This window comes from Prionailurus bengalensis, chromosome C1, assembly GCF_016509475.1.
Source record: "Prionailurus bengalensis isolate Pbe53 chromosome C1, Fcat_Pben_1.1_paternal_pri, whole genome shotgun sequence".
NCBI classification, from domain to species: domain Eukaryota; kingdom Metazoa; phylum Chordata; class Mammalia; order Carnivora; family Felidae; genus Prionailurus; species Prionailurus bengalensis.
The window spans coordinates 147,091,645-147,112,289 of NC_057345.1; the positions used below are offsets into that span (position 1 = coordinate 147,091,645).

Genomic DNA, 20,645 nt, shown 5'->3' on the forward strand with positions numbered 1-20,645 from the left:
ATGCCAGGCCAGGAGAACTCCTCATGGCTTGGTGCTGATGTATACTTTGGGCCTTTTGAAGTGTGGGGGTTTCATCTCTACCTGTATGTGGCACCTGTAGTACTGTTGGTCTTACCCAATGTGGAAGAAGCAGGGGAGTCTCTGTAAGAAAAGAAAAGAAAACAAACAAAAGCTAGTTTCATCCCTCAGATATTTATCACAACTCTCAAAGAAAGGGGCAGAGACATGACTCCTAGAACCCAACCTATCTTTGCTCAGCCTCACCTTTACCAAGAATATTGTCTTTTCTTTCCTCGTGGATACTCTGCACTGGGTATATTTGTCCTGGGTGTATTTGTATTTTTCTTTGTAATTCCATAATACTGTGCTTGCATGTCTTAGACCATAAATCCCTCAAGGCCAGAGGTTATTCTCTTCCCTCCTTTTCTCTTTTGATACCTTTGGTCTCTTTTCCCATTTTATACCCACTCGAACAGCATTCCAGAAATAGTAGCCAACACATAAGAGGTCTGGTCTAGACTTATGCATGATGTGTTAGAGTAGAGTGGAGATGACGGGCTGGAACATGTGAAAGGCTTGGAGTGAGGCACGAAGGTGAGTTCCTCAAGGCTTCCAAACAGCACTGCCTTAACTCCACGTGGGTCAGGATGGGTGCCCGGCTCTCCTCTGACCCTCTCAGTGCCCCAGAGTATGTTACTGCCATGAAATTGTATCGTCATATTTTCTAGTTGTGATTCCTTCACAGTTTAATATGCTTCTAGTTCTGGCTTGACTTTTCCCCCAGGACGAGGCTAAAATCTCTTCATTATAATATAGACAGTGTACTGCACTTTGAATACAAATTTATCCATGTTCAGAGTAATTTTTCTTGTGATTGTCTCTACCCTGGAGAAGTGCCTTTAATGAATTACATACAAATTGTGTAATTTAAGAAGTTAATTTGGTTTTCTGGTTACACAGGACTAAAAACAGCCCTTGTAGAAAGAGATGATTTCTCATCAGGGACCAGCAGCAGAAGCACTAAATTGATCCATGGTGGTGTGAGATATCTTCAGAAGGCTATCATGAAGTTGGATATTGAGCAGGTAATTGTGTATGCTGGTTGTTAAACAAAAAATTGCGACTATGCTTTTTTTCTACCCAATTAAATCAGGGTGTTTTTTTGTTTTTTTTTTTTTTTTGTTTTTTTTTTTTTTTATGGCTTTTAACATTTCTTCCTGTTGGAAATACCTATTTAGTGTGTATTCTGCTGGAGTATCTTTCAGGAGGGGTGTGTCATTTCTTTCCTGTAGCATCATGTTTATGGGTGATCAGGGGCTTTTTCTACACAGGCATGTCAAAATAGCAGATTTACAAAATCACTTTTGGATATGTTGCCTCTTAACAATTGCGATTGTTTCTTTGTTCTTTCATTTGTTTGTTTTGCCAATGGCTACCAAATTGCTACTTTCTGGGCAGTGTTGTAATACAGGAGTGTTCAGCTGGTCCTCTTAACTGTAATTGCAATCACACGCTCGTATTGTCACTGACATATTCCTAAGGAGAAGATGTTCTGAGTCATGCTTTTCTTATGTCACACTTTATTGTGTCCAGTCTGCCACCATTTGAAAACTGCCAAGGCAGTGTGGAAGATGACATTTCCCAGAGGGGTAAAAAAAAAAAAAAAAAAAAATCAGCTGAACTCCCTATCTGCTTCTGGTACATGAAAAACAGAGCAGTGCTAACTTGACATTGTCAGTTTTGAATGTGTCCTCTATTCTTACGTGTCTCTTCGGCATCATGATGGATGCAAAGAAAAGAGCATAAGACTTCGAATCAGATGACTTGTGATGTGTTCCAGATTATTTATTCCATTTCTATGAGCCTCAGTTTTCTCATTTTTAAGTTAGTGTTATAGTAATAATAATGCTAGCTCTTTAGAGACGCATAACGAGGACGGAAGGAGTAAAGACAAACGCTTTTCTGTAATCTGTGAAATACTGTGCAACTCCTAAGTATTATTTCTGCTTGTGTTAGTGGAGGCAGGAAGGGAATATTTAGCATGAATTTGAACAATCTGTTATTTCTTACATGGGGAAATATTATAGAGGACTGAGAAAGCGGACAATACAGAGAATGCAAGATAAATTGTTACAATAATCTTGTAACTCAAGTCGGGAAAATATCTTACACCTGGGAACTCTGACAGCATGTTTTTCTCCTATGCAAATACAGTTAAGGTTTCTAAAAAATCTTTCAGGTTGACAGCATGATGTATTATTAGAACTTTGATTAGGAGGGAGCGATCCTCACTCAGAGGTAGAGAGGTTTCTGTGTATCAATCAGTTGGCAGGGTGTCTATTTGCCATTTGAAAATATTATGATCTGTTACTGCCAAACTAATTTTCTCTGTTTTGCTTTTCAGTATAGGATGGTAAAAGAAGCCCTTCACGAGCGTGCCAACCTACTAGAAATTGCTCCCCATTTATCAGCTCCGTTGCCTATAATGCTTCCTGTTTACAAGTAAGCCTTTTGATATCACCTATATACTATTTGCTTAATTGAGGTCAATAGAAGAACACAGTTTTAATGGAAATAGTTCCTCAGTGTGTATTTCTTAATGTACTTTTAATTGGTCCTAATCTTTAATCCTTTTCAAACATTTGCCTTTGTTGTGTTTAAAAGTGTGGCTTTTCCTAAATTGCCCTTTTCTGACCCAACTCTAAGGGCTAGATCTTGAAGGCCAAGGCGGTTGTCCTCTATATTTATAATTAGTATTTCTTCCCCCAGTTTACTGAGAGTCTAAAGACGAGCGACTGCGTTTGTACCAGGGAACAGAAGAGGGTCATTTGCACACTAAAATGCGCAGCTAAAAAGTACCTTGCTGCAAAATCTGAACCTAATATGTACCAACTCCAAGCCTAAACCGTTTTGGCTCATTTTAAATTTCCAAGTTAGCCAAAACCGAAGTTTGGTTCAGAGGTGTCGGATGGTAAGCTATAACACCCAATTTTCCTGATTTTGTTAGAGCTCGTCCATTAAGTCACCTTAAATTGGAATATAGGTAATATGAGACAGTGGATTATGTAACTGCTAGCCACATGAGGGTTGGGGTGCCTAGAAACAGATTTTATCATTTTCATCCATATTTTGTCATAGATTGCTTAGGACATCTCAAGCCAGTGATTCTCTCCCCTGGTTGAACATTAGAGTCACCCAGACCCCCAACTCTCATCTCTAGACCCGTGAGGTCCCGGTATCTGTATGTATGTTTATGTTTGTGTTATGTTTATGAGGCCCAGGTATCTGTATGTATGTTTATGTTGATGAGAATTCTCCCCAGAGAATTCTCATCTGCAGCCAGGTCGAGAAGCACTGTCTTAGGGATGATTCATTTAGAGTCTCACTGATTCATTTCCTTATATAATTCAGCTTGGTTGGTGTCAAAAACAGTTTTGTAGTTCCTCCTGTTTCCTTTGCAGCAAATACACCTCTAGATATACTTTGCTTTTCTTAAATGCAAAGTATATTGTAACTTACAGTGACATTCTAGAATGTTCTACCCTGTGTCTCAAGAAACCTTTCCCTCTATTTATGCCATAGGTGGTGGCAACTACCTTATTACTGGGTAGGAATCAAGCTATATGATCTGGTTGCAGGAAGCAATTGCCTGAAAAGCAGTTATGTCCTCAGCAAATCGAGAGCCCTTGAACATTTTCCAATGCTCCAGAAGGACAAACTGGTAGGAGCAATCGTCTATTACGACGGTATGTGATTTTTCTTTTTACAAGGCACTTCTCTCTTACTCATGACCCTTACAGTATGTTCTTAATGAGATAGTTTCGCATTATTAATTTTAATGCTGGTCTTCTACAACATACAAACACATATGCGTGTGGGCACACACACACACACAAACACACACCCACCACTTTGTCTAATATTAGCTGAAACACTACTCGTGGTGTTTTGATTTTAACATTTTTCAGTTTTTGAGTATTCTTTTTCTTCTTCGATTTCTACTTTGTCTCATGGTTGGTTTGGTTCATTTTCCATCATTATGAATTTGGGCCGCACCCTCATGCCATTTAATTTGTTCCACGTTTGCCAGTGAATACTTGCCTTATGAATATATTATAATGTTGAAAGCAGCTGAATATCTGTTAGGTTTTCTAGATGAAACCTCTATTTTCAAGGGGTTATAAACCTAGAGAAAAATGCCCTCTGGGCTGAAATTGACATGTTTGTATTTTGCACAGGACACAATTCTTGAACATATAATTTATGTGATGAGGTAGATGAACATTGCATCTGTTAAACCAAAGCCTCAGTTTTTATTGCTTATTTTTTTGTTGTTAAATGTTTTCTAACAGAAACATTATCTAATATCCATTTGCCATGTGTTCCTTGTTCATTCTTTGTGTGTGTGGGTGGGTATGGGTATATGTGAACAATATAATTTTATACACTTTTATTTGAAGGACTTAACCACTTAATATGTCTCCAGATGGACCACAATGCAACACAAAACAAAACAGGAAAAGCCATTTGTGAAATGGTACTATGATTTTAAAGGGTGTATGGAATCGCAGAATAGTCCAGGGATGGATGTCTATTTATAAAATAAATAGCTGGACACAGATAATTGTACACGTTCAAAAAGTCTTGGAAAGTTTGTGTCACAAAAGACAGCTTGGGCTCTATAGCTCAGTGGGTTGGTTTTTTTTTTTTTTTTTTTTAACCCCATTATGTGACCTTTGTATTTCATCTTACATATCTAAACTCTTAGCATGAAGAAATGTTCATTGTTGTTGTTTTCTGTTCTTTTTGTTTGTATGTTTTCAGGGGACTTTGATATTTACACTTTATATTATAGGATATCCTCAAGCCTACCCCCACCTTTTTCCTTCTTCTCAGTGTTAGATTTCTGAATCAATTTAGCTGTCTGTCATGCTTCATGTATGAATGCAGAATGTATATGTGCAGAGGGGGCAACAGGGACAAACTCAAGAAAATGTCCTAGGAGCAACAATATTGGAAAAATGTTAAGGGTCTTAGACAAACATTAAAAGCTAGAGAATTCACAATTTACAGTGCCTTCCAGCATCTAAGCACCACGGGGGGGTGGCACTTAACTACTTTTTGGTGCCCTTGTTGAGCCTACATGTTAAAGGACAACCTTAACTGTGAATTTGCTTTCTCTACATCAGACGCTTAACGCTAATCCATTGTAGTTTAGTGGGTGATTATATTAAAGAGGTTTTGGGTCCAGGAGGAGTAAGAAGGCATTCTGCAAATGGCATCCTTCCCATCCTGACAAGGAAGTGTTTGTGCCCTTTGCCTCTTATTACCCATCCCTCCTGGCTAAACCCTCTCAAATACTTGGTCATTTTCTTTACCATGTGATGTATCAAACACTAACTAGTTTTATTTTTTAGCCTGTGCATATCTGAATCTCCTTGAGAGGACTATAAGTGGATGTCACATCTGAATTTGTGGCATCCTGTTTTTCGTTGGTTTGATATTGTTATGATTTTTACAGATTCTTATTGATTCTACATAGAGGAACCAAGGGAAATTTATGTCACATGTGCAGAAGAAACATCATCTAATTAGAAGCAAGAGAAGAATTTCTTTAATCTAAAATTGGGTTTTAGGGCACCTGGGTGGCTCAGTCAGTTAAGTGCCTGGCTCTTGATTTCTACTCAGGTCATGCTCTCATGGTTCGTGAGATCGAGCCCCTGTGTTGAGAAGCCTTCTTGGGATTCTCTCTTTCCCTCCCTTGCACTTTCTGTCACTCTCTCAAAATAAATAAATAAACAAATAAAATAAAATAAAATAAAATAATAAAATATAATAAAATTGGATTTCATACCTTGTTTATAGGTTGCAAAATTATGAGTTTGGCAAGAATTATTGAAAAATATAAAAATTATTATTTAAAATAATTTCAAATTGGTATTTGAAAGTTGACTATAAAAATCTTAAATCTTGAAGGGATAAAATAATTATATTCTAGTCATTTGAGATTATTTATATTTATATTTATATTTATATTTATATTTATATTTATATCCTTGTTCTGAAATAATACAGGTCCAGCTATGTCCTGTATTTGAGGTGAGGCAAAACAAGAATGTGCAACAAAGTATAGTTTTATGGTTTCACAACTGTATTCACTGACAGAGCAACTCCTGTTTTACCTAATGGTGTGATGAGCAAATTAAATATCAATGAGGAAGTAAGGTAGAAAGGAGCATATAAGTAAGGGCATTACATGTAGTAAGTGTGTGCTCAGAGAAAGGAAGGAATGCCCTACCCCTTGACCAAAAAGGAACATCATCATCCTGTCACCAAAGTATTTCAGAGAGGAAAAGGTACCGGAACATTTACTATTGCAAATGAGGTCTATACATTGTAATTTATAAGGTAAAACTTTCTTAACAAGAAAAGAAAAAATCTTCTTTATAACTGACCATTGTGAGAATGTAATAAGTTACCCAAATAACGTCAAAATGAATTTGGGCTGCTGGAAATAACTTTTTTTTTTCTTTTTTACTGAAAAATAATTTATTGCAGTGCAATTCACATAACATAAAATTAACCACTTTAAAGTGAGCAGAAATAATAATTTTTATAACTCCCAACTTGGGAGAATCTTGATTATGAAAAAGTGGCAAAAGTAATTAAATTGAACTTCTCAATGCTACAAGAAGTTAGGCTAACTAAACACTCTTATTAGTAATTCATTATACAGTTATTTCAGCACCAATGAAAAGTAAAATATAACAGTACGAAAATATAGTCAAACCAGTAAACATTGCCATTACCTTAGACCAGTGGCTGAGAAAGTCTTTAAAGTTCCTACAAGGCTGGATGTTAGAGCCTTGAGGTGTTCCCTCTGACATACAAAATGTACAAAGATCAACATAGTTTTTCTTAATTATTCGTAGGAATAGTTCATCCTAAATAAATAGTGATGGCCATTGCATTTGAGTAAGGCAAAATGTATTCCTCCACAAAAGTCAATACGGGTAATAAAATAAATTCCACATACTTTCAAATGTAGTAATTATAGCGGTTATTATGTGCTTGGCATAGGTATGATCCATTGCCATATTTTGTTGTTAAGTGCTGAAAAACAAACTCACCCATATGGAGGAATAAGTACCATCTTTTTCAGTGCAAAGTAAATGTCAAATTTCTCAGTGAAATTTATATGAAATGAAAGTTGGGATTGGAAGGGACAGATCAGGTTATATTTTCTTCATCTATTCTGTTAGAGAAAACACACAGTCAACTCACTGGTTTTATGACTGAGACATAATCCTGGTGGTGCTTACCTGTTTCTTGCCTTCTGCTACCAGAGAGCCATCGGCTGATGCCGGCCATGGTCATTACCTCTAGTAAGGGGGTACCAGGTAGTATGGCGGCTGCTCCAACTCTCCTAAGTCAGCCAGAAGTATTTAAGGCATGACACTCGTGAGCAACTCGGCATGCCATGAGATAGGAATCAGCGCAGGAGGGGGTGCCGGTTTCTTCAGGAACTTATTTTGCCTTCCTCTGTCAACTTTACTTCAGTCTATCTGTTTCCAGAGTATGTTCTTTGCTGCCATTCTAGTTGGACTCCAGTTATCCAATCCAGTGCACAGAACATGAGATATAATTAAAAAATCATTAAATATTTAAAACCATTAAATACAGCCATTAAGCTTCTATAAGATGAGACTGGAGAACAAAATTATGGCTTTAAATTCTTCCTTGTGAGCATCAAGGCACTGACAGAGAGAGATGTCTGTTATTTCATACCCAATGATGCCCTTAAGTATTCCTTATGCACATATGAAAATCGCAACCTACAGGAAATTACATTAGCTTTCCTAATGTAAATAAAAGTCGGTTATATCCATGTTTCAAAGGGGGAATTAAAGCCCAGGTTTCACTAGAATATTCATTTTTATTCCAGCCTAAAACTCAACAGCATACAAATAGATGAATTCAGCTCGTGAGAGAGCAAAGCCAATTTAATCTCTGGCTCCCCTGAGGTAAATGTAGTTCACGGTCCTGCCCCCACCCCAACCTCAGCTATAATCCCTGGCTCCTGGAGGTAAAAATGCACTGAAGTGAGGAAAATTCTGCAGCAGGATATAATGATCCAAAATGACAGGGACAATAATGACAATGAATTTCATGTCTCCCAGTCATGAGCTGGAGATGCTTGACTAGGCTGACTTCTACAATTAAATTGTTACAGGTACAGCAGGAGATGCAGTTAGCTGTGCGCTTTGGGGAACGATGCCTCTGGCAAAAGGCATATTGTGGAATCCAGACTCTTTTGTTAGGAACAAACTATTACTCCTCTAGGCAGGCACCCTCAGTTGTATGCTTAAATAAAAGAAATCCTGGGTTAAAGGCAAGTCTTTTAAGGTGTTGATTTTATCTACTTGGAAACCTTAAAAAAAAAAAAATCAATTACCCAATAACACAAAGGTGATTTGTTTCTTCTTTTTTGGTCTTATGCTTTTGTTTTTGTTTTTCCTTTGAGTCCCTGGAACATAAGTCAAACCTAAAGATGGTGCCTTTAATTCTCATTTACCCTATTTGCAAATACAGCTGTTGAACCGATTGGGTGTTACCAACTTTAATCTGACAGACACATTAATTTCTTCAGAGTAATAGAAATAGGTTGAATAAATAACCAAATAATGGGATTTACAAACAAAATAGAGTCCTGTTCTGTGAGTTTGGGCTATGTGCTCCTTAATATAATCCTTGTAGGGTTTCTCCGATGACCTCTAAAGTTGATGGTGTGAGACTTCTGGGGCGCACAAGACCATCTCCTGGGTGTAGAAGAACATATTAGAACGTCTGCTTGGATATTTTGCTATCAAATGCCTTATAAATGTCTGTCTTTACATATGGTCCGAATGTCTGTAATATGTAAGTTCAAGTACTTCTATATATAAGTACAATATTGCAGGTATTTAATTTATCAATAAATTACTTACTGGGGCTACATGCTGATGTTTACTTTGGGTGGGGAATACTGGACTTAATTTTTCTTCTTTGAACCACTGGGTTAGTAATTTGTCATCATTTTAAGTCTTTGATAACTGAGTAATTTGAATGTTTTCAAGATAGATGTATCAGCTAGAGGAAAAATTCCCCCAGAAGAGGAAACATCACCAAATCCATTCCTTCATTTCTCAAGGTCCAATTTCTGTGAACTTTGATTGAGGGTTCTAAAAACTATTGACAAAAAGGGAGTATTCTCTTGGGAACCTCAACATTATCAAAATTTGGCATGATACATTAAAACTTGTTTCTTGCTTTTATTTTTATTTCCATCTTAAAAAAATATAATAAATTTATTTAAAAATGTAAAGTAGTTGTATTTGCCAATAATTCTCAAGGCTCCTAACCTCTTTTTAAGATCCTTATTATTGTACACACTGAGGTATAAAATTATGTAAATATTATGTAAATATTGATGCATATAAAAGAATATAGTTAACACATATACGTATGTGTATGTGTATACGTATATATGTATATATATGTATACACATGTATTCATATATATACATCTCTCTATATATGTATATGTACACACCTATATGTATATACACATCTATATATACTAACTTTCACACCCTTATAGATGTGTAATATATATATATACATATATATATATAGAGAGAGAGAGAGAGAGAGAGAGATGTATACACACACACACACACACACACACACACACACCCGGGAATCCACAAGTGACCTTAAAACCAAGAATATTATCAATACATTGAGGCTATTTGTGACTTCGAATTGTGAATACACCCCATTTCATCCTCTTGGCTCTTTCCTAGAAATTACTGCTATTATGAATTTTATTATTGGAAGTCTTTTTTTTTTTATTACCCTCTGTCATCTTTTTTTGTCTTATGCAAATGTATTTGAAAATAATCTGTTGGTTAGTTTTGCTTTTAGTATAAGATGATGTATTTTGTAAGTTGATATAAACACTTTGGAAAACAAACACTTCTAATAAAGTTAAGCATACACACACCTTGTGATTCAGTAATTCTGTTATTAAATGTGTGCCCCAGAGAAACTCTGACACATGTCCACAGGGAGATATGTACAGAAAAGTTCACTGAAGCACAGGGTACAATTTCAAAAGGGAAATAATTCAAATATCCGTCAAGAGACCAATGAATAAATAACCTGTGTATTCACATAATGGAGTAAAACAGCATTGGAAGTGAATGAACTCAGCTAAACTGAACAACGTGGATGAGTCTTAGAAAACTAATGTCGAAAAGGGCATGATAACTTGTCCCACAAATATAAGAATCACAGTTATACTTGAAAACTGCTTTCCAAAGTGTCATAGTGTAGTTGAAACACTCAGCAATATGTAAGTACATGACTTAGGTTTACAAACTTTATTGAGCTTTGAGTCCCACCTTACAAATCTATGAATTTAGGCTTATAATACCTCATTCACAGTGTGTTTTGAGATCTAAATGAATTAATAAATATAACATAACTTCATAAGTATAAAACATTATTTAAATATTGCTTTATTTGGGTCGATTTTATGGATATTCTACAATATCCATAGTCTATAATATCCATAAAATTCACCAAATTTCTACTTTTCATGTCATAAAGTGAAGCATCAGTTGTACCAATATCTCTTTATATATATATAAATTTGGAGATTCTTCCAGAAAAAAATTTGCAAAACATTCTTAGGAGAAAGGAAAACTTTATGCAAATAGATATGTACCAGGTGAGTATATAACCTTTGAAATTCAAGGGTTAAAAAGCACAACATTTTAAAAGAACTTACTCTACAATTATCCATCTCTTAGACATTGATCTAAAACATATTTCATATTTCTTCTTGTGCATATGTAGTTTATGCTTACAGGTTAAATAATTTTTATCCTGATTTTCTGTTGCCATCTTTTCCATTGTACTTCTCCTCTTGTTATCTGTGAGTTAGATAAACGAAACTGGCATCATTGCTCATATAGCAGGCATATTATTTTGCCCCTGAATTCTGCCTTTTTGCTATTCAGTGTATCTGGATACCAACCAATGCTAAATGAAGTTTGACATGTACCCCTAAGAAACAAAAGTTATAAATTGTGGCTTCAAAGGAAACCTTGAATAAATAGGACACATTTGTGTCCACCCAGGCTAACATCTAACATATGCTTTAGCTTCCTGATGATGAGACAGAGCAAAATAGCCCCGAGGAAAGTTTGCAATTGTTTATTGCTCACTTGACCAGCATGTATTAAATACCAAGCTTTCGTCCCCTTATAATTAGTTTTTAAGAAAATCAGAAGCACACAAAAGTAGATTTAATCAGGTGTAGCATACTGAGACAGTAATCATCCCTTTTCTACTTTGTATATACAAGCTTGAAAACAGTGCTAAAATTTATAATAATAGGCTATGTATGCATATAACTTGTTTGAGCAGATAGTTCTGGTGGGTTCATGGTAAGCTATCTGCCCCACACTCTGTTGCCCAACTGACCCTTTGTCTTCTACATGGAAGTATTGTTGACACACAACGTTACATTCATTTCAAGTGTATCTTAGTTGGCTTTTTTTTAGAAAAGATGTAGGATCAATGGCAAAAGCTAATGTATCAAAAATCTCCATGCCCTCTTCCTCCCTGTTTACTCGTTCATCCAAAAAAAAAAATATATTATATATGTAATATATATAATATATATATATGTTATATAAGTTATATAACTTATCATTTATATATAATTTTTCTACTATTTTCCAGACATTATATCTGGCATTAGGGCCAAATGCATTAAAGACAAAAGAGTTCTGAGATTTCAGGTTTTGAGAGAGTTCACTGCATATATGCCAAATATTGTGCCCAACACATGGTTTCTACGGCCAACAGTGTTTTACATTTGTGTAGCAGAATATGGTTTTCAGAACATTTTTTTTTTTTCTCATAAATGATCTTGGTTGACCCAGCTCAGTTATGTATGCTAGAATGGGATATCATGGTTCCTATTTTGTGGGGGAAAGGGAATCATTGATAAGTATCTGGATCAGTATTTTAAATATGTGAGGATGTGAAAGTTTGTTTTGTTTTGTTTATTTGTTTGGAAGAAACAGAAAAGAAAAGAAAAAGAACTTTCCAAAATGTAGATTGATAACATTATGGCTTTTTAAAAGTTTTTTTTTTAATGTTCATTATTTTTGAGACAGAGAGAGACAGGGCATGAACGGGGGAGGGGCAGAGAGAGAGGGAGACACAGAATCTGAAGCAGGCTCCAGGCTCTGAGCTGTCAGCACAGAGCCCGACGCGGGGCTCGAACTCACGGACCATGAAATCATGACCTGAGCCGAAGTCGGACGCCCAACCAACTGAGCCACCCAGGCGCCCCACATTATGGCTTTTTTACCTACCATTAGGTGTTAAGTATGTCACACACTTTAACAAAAAACTTTGACAAAAAGTTAGGAGGGTTTTCTGCTTTTGCTTTAGAGACATTAGTAAAACATATGCCAAGAAATGTATAGTTCAGTTTGTAGTTCAACAAAGCATACACAGTTTTGTTAAGAGTTCTAACATAATGTAGAAGTAATAAGCATGATAAAATGGACTTCCAGTTTGGACCTTTACAAACTCATGGCTAAACTTCATCTGTACTCTTATATACTCTCCCCTGCCCTCCAGAGAACAAATATTTTTCATCCATGAATATTTTAGTCCGTATCCTTTTGTAAAAAAAAAAAAAAGATTGAAGTATAATTGATATACAGTGTTGTATTAGTTTCAGGTGTACAACATATTGATTCAACAATTCTGTACCTTATTCAGCGCTCACCACTGGTAACTGTAGTCACCATCTGTCACATGCAACATAATTATAACATTATTGACTATGTTGCTGTAAGTACAGCATTTCATCTCCATGACTCGTTTCATAACCCCAAGTGTGCACCTCTTAAATCCGTTGTTAAAGACTTTAAAAAAAATACAACCACATCTAAAATGTTTTAAAAATAATTTCTTAATATCTGATATCCGTTCATGTTCACATGTTCCCTATAGTCTTATAACTTTAATCGGCTCCTGATTTAAAAATCAACCCATAAAACAAACAAAATCCTAGTTAAGGTTCACGTATGCCAATAAAGAAAGTCCTCTTATAACTAATAGGTTTCCCCTCCATTCCTTTGTTTTCTCCTTCATTTAATGGTACTTCTGTATTTTCTGTACAGGTAGCAGTTAGGCTTGTTCCAGTCATCTGTTGCTGCATAAGAAACAACACCCAAACTTAGTGGCTTAAAATGTTAATGGACCCTCTCACAGTTGTGAGGATGGGGAACTCAGCTGGGTGTTTCCCACTTGGGATCCCTCATATAGTTGCAATGAGATGGTCGTTGAGGCAGGAGCACTAAGAGCTTTCTTACTTACACGTCTGGCTCCTGGGCTGAGAAGACTGGTCAGCTGAGAGCTGGCCCAGCATCTCTCTCTCACCGTGGCTTTTCCATGTGGCTAGCTTGGACTTTCTCATGGGGTAGTGACACTTCTTCCATGGTGACTGGCTTACCGCAGTGAGCATACCAAGGGACCAATGCATAAATGCAAGACTCTTCAGACCTAGCCTTGGAAATCACACAGTGTCGCTTCCACCACACTCTGCTATTAAAGTGAATCACAGGGACAGCCCAGATTTAAGGGATAGGACATTACAAAAGTAATAGCAGCATAATTTATTGGGGAGAGGAGAGCCATCTTTGATGACTAGCTACAAAGAAGCTGGATCAGATTGTTTTGTCAAAAATACTTTTTAAGCAGCGGTGTGAATTTCCATGACACGTCTTCCTGCTGCTTCTTTTGTTGTTGTTGTTGTTGTTGTTGTTGTTGTTTAATTCGGTCATTATCATCATTGCCTAGGTCAGCACCAGTATCTTATTAGAGGTTCAGGGTACTTTTCCAGCTGCCTTTCCAACTTCATTTATTATTATTTGGATTACTTATAATTTCCCTGCCTTACCTCTTTGCCTACCTTGAGGCACATTTTGTATAAAACGTCTATGTTTAATGTGTGTCAATTGATTAGTGATGCCCAGATTCCCTATCTCTGGCCTATGGGCACCTTCTCAAGTTGGCTCCTAAGCTGTTTTAACATGCTGTCAGTGGCCTATGATGACTTCTCTGCCATCTGCTATGACAAGATATTTCAGACTCATCCTGAAGCTTTTCTGCCCTAGACCCCAGGAAGCATAAAGTTTTGAAAAGATGAATTTAAAATGCTTCTCGGACCCACATTTGATGGAATTAAATTTTATACCCACGTTAGCTCTTAGAACCAAATACATCCGTCAGTACGGCCTTAGCCATCAGTAAGCCATATTTTCAAGTTGTTTTTCTTTTGTGAAAGAAAAGTGAAATCTTATTTCCTTTCTTTGGACACCACAAAACAATGCCATATCCATTAGTTTTATCTGCATGGAGAGCTTAAAATTAGGCTGTCTCAAATGCTATCATTATCATTATGTAAAATATGCTCTATTTGTTTAAATTCGCTAAAACCTAGTTCATATCATCTGCTTGTGTTGAATGCCAATCTGTTTGGTCAGGCTAAATGTTCATGTTAATTATAGTCTTTTAAGTAGATGGGACTGTTTGATCCTAAACATGAAATTATATATTTCTCAGTAAAATTTTACTGTTATATTCTTTATATTGATGGGACACTTTAAAATGCTTGGGCACGGAACTAATTACTTGTAGCTTACAGTTAAGATGTAAAAGTTAGGAGGGTTTTCTGCTTTTGCTTTAGAGACATTAGCAAAACATATGCCAAGAAATGTATAGTTCAGTGTGCTATATATTGAAGCTTACAGTAACTGTCCAGTGCAGTTGTCTCGAACAATTCTTCAGAAATACAATCCAATAGATCACATCTGGAAAGAAGGGGCGGGGGGAGAGAAATAACCATCATTGGCACTTGGAGAAATAAATAGGAAATAAAAAGCTGAAATGATTGGTCTTCAGGAACTGATTTTCCTGCTATTTGATTGCATGACAGTGTAATGTCTCACATGGCTGTTGGCAGAGCCCCTAGATGCCCACTGATCTACCCACTTACCGTGTTTTGTAGCATTCTTTCAAGGGGATCCAAAGTCTTTGCCAACATAAATGTTTAGAAAAAGAAAGAGAGAGAAACAGCAGTCAAGTCCGTTTTGGAGCTGTTCTGCACCCAACACACACAGCTTTCTTAGTGTAGTGGAAAGCCAAGCTTATGTCCAGCTTACAAGAAATAGCAGTAATAAAAACGTCTCTGCAATAAAAAAAGTCCCACAGTTTAGTTTCAACTGCCAATTCTATAGCCAAGCCCTGGTGACATAATATAGAAAAACTGAAAAAAAAAAAGTCAATGGTACATAGTTTTTATAAATAAAACTAACACCTTAGTAGATTATATTCTCTGGAACCAAATAGAACACTATATTAGAATGTGAATTTCAAATGGGTTTCATTATTACTATTAATACTTACTCATATCACACTCTATATTAGTAAAGCACCCCTTAGATCATTATACCCGCCCACAGAAAACATGAACCACACAACACCTACTTTTCTTTTTATACTTAGCTCTGCACATTAAACACACACACACACACACACACACACACACACACACACACACACACAACTGACTTCCCATGCAGTTCTATAACTACTGCTCCTTTACTATCCAAAACCAAAGAGGTATCCTTGCATTCATTGGAAAAGTAGTACCAATATGCAATTTGCTATCCATTCAGAAGAATAAGGCTTTGGGAAGAAAATGATGAAAGAACACAATAAGCAGGTGAACAACTAGCAGATTAAGAACAAAATCGAATAACTTGTACTTCATGTATTTTGCTTTTTGTACTTTATGTCAGAGATGATTAATATATAACTCTCAATTCACTTGGGATAGGTAATCACAAAGCCTCTCAGTAAACCAGAAACTTCATCATATTTTTCAGGAGTTTTAAATCCTTCTACATTTTAACCTGAGAGATACAATAATGAACACACTTGGTGATTCATGCAGGGTTACTTAACTTCAGAAAGGACAAAGTTTGAAAGATACCTGAGAAGAGGCTTCAGAAAGTTCTCTTGATAATATTCTGTATACAGAACCCTGTGAGCTACCTCAAATCTGTTTTGGTAAAAGATGAGGTGCAAATACATTATTGTTGAAAAAAGTAATCTGAATAACTCAGGAGAAATTCACTATTTCTACCCCCTTAAAGGAATAAAATAAACCCAAATTCTCTTTTTCAACAGCAGCCTCTGCAAACAGTATGTTAAAAAGTAAGTAATAGTACATGCTAGTTATTAGAAATACATAAAGCAAGATTAATGTATATTTTTATGTTTACCCTCTATCTTCAACTTGCATGTTTCTTTTTTCATTCACATCTTTTGGTAAGACTAGTGTCTTCATGATCCTTAAGCATGAATAAAGAGAGAAAAACATTTCTCCACTGAGTCATGTCTGGTTTCTTTTCAGTAGCAAAAGACCCTATTTAAAAGAAGCTCCGTGTAAAAATTATCAATAAACATACTGAAATATATACTTTAGAATGATATTTAAAACACATAAATACGTAAATGATATTAAATACCTCACTCAGTAGGCTTTGATTCTTTTAATTTGCTACATTTGTTGCTTAATGTAACCTTGGTCCTTCTCCTCACCCCTCCCCAAATGTGAATAGAATTGATTCACCCCCCAAATTTTAATTTAGAAAACACTTACCTACATTCCTCCCCTTTGTGTTATTAAGTGTCTTTTGTTCAGCAAGCCTGTGGCTGTATCCAGGTGCTATTGGGGGCTCTCTGTGTGCTGGGTGGGTCTATGCTTGACGCCCCCCACCTCTACTCTAGTGCTCCCCAAGCAGCAGATTTTGAGTGGGTACTTTTCCCTCATTATTTGTACTTTTTGAGGTACAAGTTTCAGACTATTTCCCTCTCTTTAAAAAAAAAAAAAACTTTTCATGTTTTATTTTTGAGAGAGTCAGAGTGCAAGAGAGGGAGGGGCAGAGAGAGAGGGAGACACAGAATCTCAAGCAGGCTTCAGGCTTTGAGCTGTCATTACAGAGCCCGATGCGGGACTCGAACCCAGGAAGAGTGAGGTCATGACCTGAACCGAAGTTGGACACTTAACTGACTGAGCCACCTAGGCACCCCAGACTATTTCCCCCTCTTAATTCACTTTGAATTTTGGCATTTTAACTATTTTTCACAGATACTGAACTGGAAATTTTAGAAACAGCGGAAAAACCAGATCCTATCAGCTCTTTTATTGAAATTATTCTGCTGGCTGCAGATATTAGAGAGCAGTGCTGCCCAGAAACCAGAGGAAACCAAGTCACAGAAATTCCAAGCATAACCATCCAAGTGATAGGAACTTAGAAGGCTATTGAGCGGTAGAGAGCTTGCAGGAAGAAAATCTTCCCTAATTTCCACCTCTACCACCTGCATTTGATATAGAAATGTGTTTTGTATTGAATTGGACAGAGTCACACATTAAAACAAGTTGCCATCAAGGTTTTCCGGACTCACACTAAGGGACGGCTCTAGCACTTGGGAAGGGAGGTGTCCGTGTGTGATGGCAGGGCTCTAGTAGCACGTGGGACCTGAAGTTGTCCCCAGACCTTCAGATCGCTCCTGTCTCCACAAGAAGGGAGGTCTCTGCTTGCGTCCTTCAGCCACTGAGCAAAGAGTGCTTCCTTCCTGGTCAGTAGGTTTGTGACCGCTCCATGGGTTTGTGATTGCTTTCAGTTTTCTTTGTGTCCAGATCGAACCAGGAGTCCTCTAGAAAATTCCGTACTATCGCAACACCAAGGAGCACTTGGATTGATTGCGGCGGTCTCTGTAGGTATGGTTGGTTAATCTACTAAAGGGAAATAAGAGCTGAGCAGTCAGATTTTCCTCCATCAGCTCCTGAGCTATGATATCTTGTGAGGGAATGTTGGAGAATGGCGCGAGAGCTGCAGTTGAATTTGAGTCTCCGGCTCCCAGATTGCTGGCCTTCTTGCCCAGCCTACATCTCACCATTCAGCCTTTTAATCCGTTACAGAATCTGATTCTGTCAGGAGGGCTTCAGGTCTAGATCTTTACCTGGTGTGGATAACTCTGCTCTCGAGAAGTTAGTGACAAGCCCCAGGATGTGAAAAAATGGTTTCCATGTAAATACTGCTGAACTTCCTGATGATTCTTGGGAAGAGCCTGACTGAATGTTAACATGTTACTTCTGAGTTGAAATGTGCCTACTGTAGATCTAGGCTTGCATCATATTACTGCCATGTCTGTGTAGACTCCAAAAATCAGTGTCAGTACTTTCCAAGGTTTTCTTTTCTTTACTTCTGTACTCTCTTCTTCCTTAAGTTTGGCCTTAACATTTTGGTCTTGGGATGTTTTCAATGACTGTAAGGGAAGCAATACCTTGCATGGCAAGTTGAAATAATGTGACTCGTTATTAAGACTCGTATCTTTCTAGACAGGATAGTATTCTTCATTGCATTCTTTATATGACTAGCAATTTTATTTATTTATTTATTTATCTATCTATTCAGCATATCATATATTAGCACCATGTCTATAGGTAATATGATAGGTACTAGAGATACAAGAATTACAGGAAATGCTTCGTTTCCTCAAAAAGCTCTTTGACTGTTAGAGGATACAGACAAGTCAATGGTGATTTCTAGTACTGCGTGAGAAGTTCTGTGAGAGGCATATACCTAAGGTGGGTGTGTGGGGGGGGATCTAGAAAAGCTTCCTTAAGTAATAATTTGCTGAACTTTAAGAATGAGTAGTATAGCCAGGTAAACTCGGTGGGGGAGGCTGTATAAGGGAACATTGTGGCCAAAGGCATGAAGGAATGTGGAATGCAGGAAGCAGTTGAATAGAGCGTGAGCTTCTGTAGGGTGAGTAGAGGTGTGGAGGCGCAAAAAGGGCCTGGATCGTGGAGGACTGGGTATGCCATGCTAAGGAGTTTATTTTGAATTCGTCAGGCAGTGGGCATGCAGTGAATGAAAGCAACATTTGATGCAGGGAACTCAGGGTCTAGGGATGTATCGGAGTGATTTATGGGAAAGTCTTGGGTAAGATTTTATGCTGATGTGAAGGAAAGGAACCCAGGCTGAGAGAGGGTAGAGACACAGGAAAGAGAAAGTATAATACATTGAACAATATTCATCTTTTTGCTCATACTTCCTGGATAACTGCAGTATCCACTGACTAGATTTTCTTATTTATTTATTTATTTATTTATTTATTTATTTATTTATTTTTGATAGCTGTTTTTATGGCTTGGCTTTTTTATTTATAGGTCTACCCTTTTTGGTCTTTTGTTAAATCTTCCTCAATTTGAAAGTGAAATAGTAAACTAATGTCAAATGTTTTCCAAATTCTGTCTTAAGAATAATCCAGGTCTTTCAAAACTTCAGTAATGTGGGCTGTAAAAAAAAAAAAAAAAAAAAAAATCTGTAACTGCCCAACTGGTTTATGTCAACATTTTGGAAAGAATATCAGTCTTTAAAATGGCGTTAGAGATACAAACCCCCATGGGAGTGAAGAATGCCTGGTGCATGCTAATTTTGTACTTATCCAGGTGGAAGAGAGAGAGGAATAGCCAAAGCTATAGATAGAACACAGGGATGTCAATTGCAACCTGGTGTCAGTTTGGGCTTGGCTCTCTTCACTAATCCCATATCAAAATGTTAGTGGTTTACTTATTTATTTCGAACCTGAGTCATATTAAGATCTTATTTGACAAATCTCATTTTGATTTATAGTCTGCGCTTTTGGCATGTGCTTTAATGGCATTAGCCAACTCTAGACACATACTGAATTCATTATGTACCTTATGTATGTAAGTAGTAATACTTCCTTTTAATGAACATACGGTCACATCAAAGTGCTGTGGAGTGGTTTTACAAAAGCGTCTTTGTGCAGCATTCCTCAGAAGTTCGAGACGTGTGTTAAGTGGAAGACTAATATGCTGTATTTCAAGTTATATTTTAATGGAGTAATATATTATAATTTTGCCCTCTCCTTCAGGTGAACAGACTGTTAGAGTCTGTTTGGGTCTTTGATTCTTAGGCTTAAGTGTTTAATTAGAATTCAGCATTTTTGATGTACAAATTTTTGCAAACAGATGAATTAAAAACTCATCAAATAAAATCAACTTTGAATATGTATCTTGAACTAGGATATTGATAAAGGTAGATGAGTGACTCTTTTTCTTATTTGCTCTAAGTGGTAAGAGATTCACAGAACCTGCTTTTATAGCTAGCTCTGTATGTGGCAGCTACACCTTGGCCATGTCTGCTGAAACGTTTCTTGTCCTTGCAGTATGGACTGCCTTCAATGACTTTGAAGAGCAGGGCTTTCCCAAGGCAAGCTGGTAGGAGAAGTGAACCAGGAACGATCTGGCCTGACTATGAGCAGTCTTCCAAAAGGGAGTGACTGTCTGCTGTCTTAGTACTCCTCATCTCAGTCCTTATCAGTGGAGGAGGCAGACTGAGCAGGGAAGCAGTGTTCTCAGTGAAGTGATGACCTGTGGAGTCAAGTGCATAACAGCATCTTGGGGATTC

The 20,645-nt window shown here is 37.0% G+C and overlaps 1 protein-coding gene across 3 annotated transcripts in view; it reads left to right on the top strand.

Moving 5' to 3' along the window:
• The window catches only part of GPD2 (glycerol-3-phosphate dehydrogenase 2), a 143,314-nt gene that overhangs the window by 70,316 nt on the left and 52,353 nt on the right, over window positions 1–20,645 (top strand). For all 3 annotated transcript variants that reach the window (XM_043576761.1, XM_043576760.1, XM_043576762.1), the window contains exons 4-6: window positions 961–1,085; window positions 2,405–2,502; window positions 3,583–3,746. In XM_043576761.1, coding sequence (XP_043432696.1) covers window positions 961–1,085; window positions 2,405–2,502; window positions 3,583–3,746 — 387 coding nt within the window. The remainder of the gene's footprint in view (window positions 1–960; window positions 1,086–2,404; window positions 2,503–3,582; window positions 3,747–20,645) is intronic.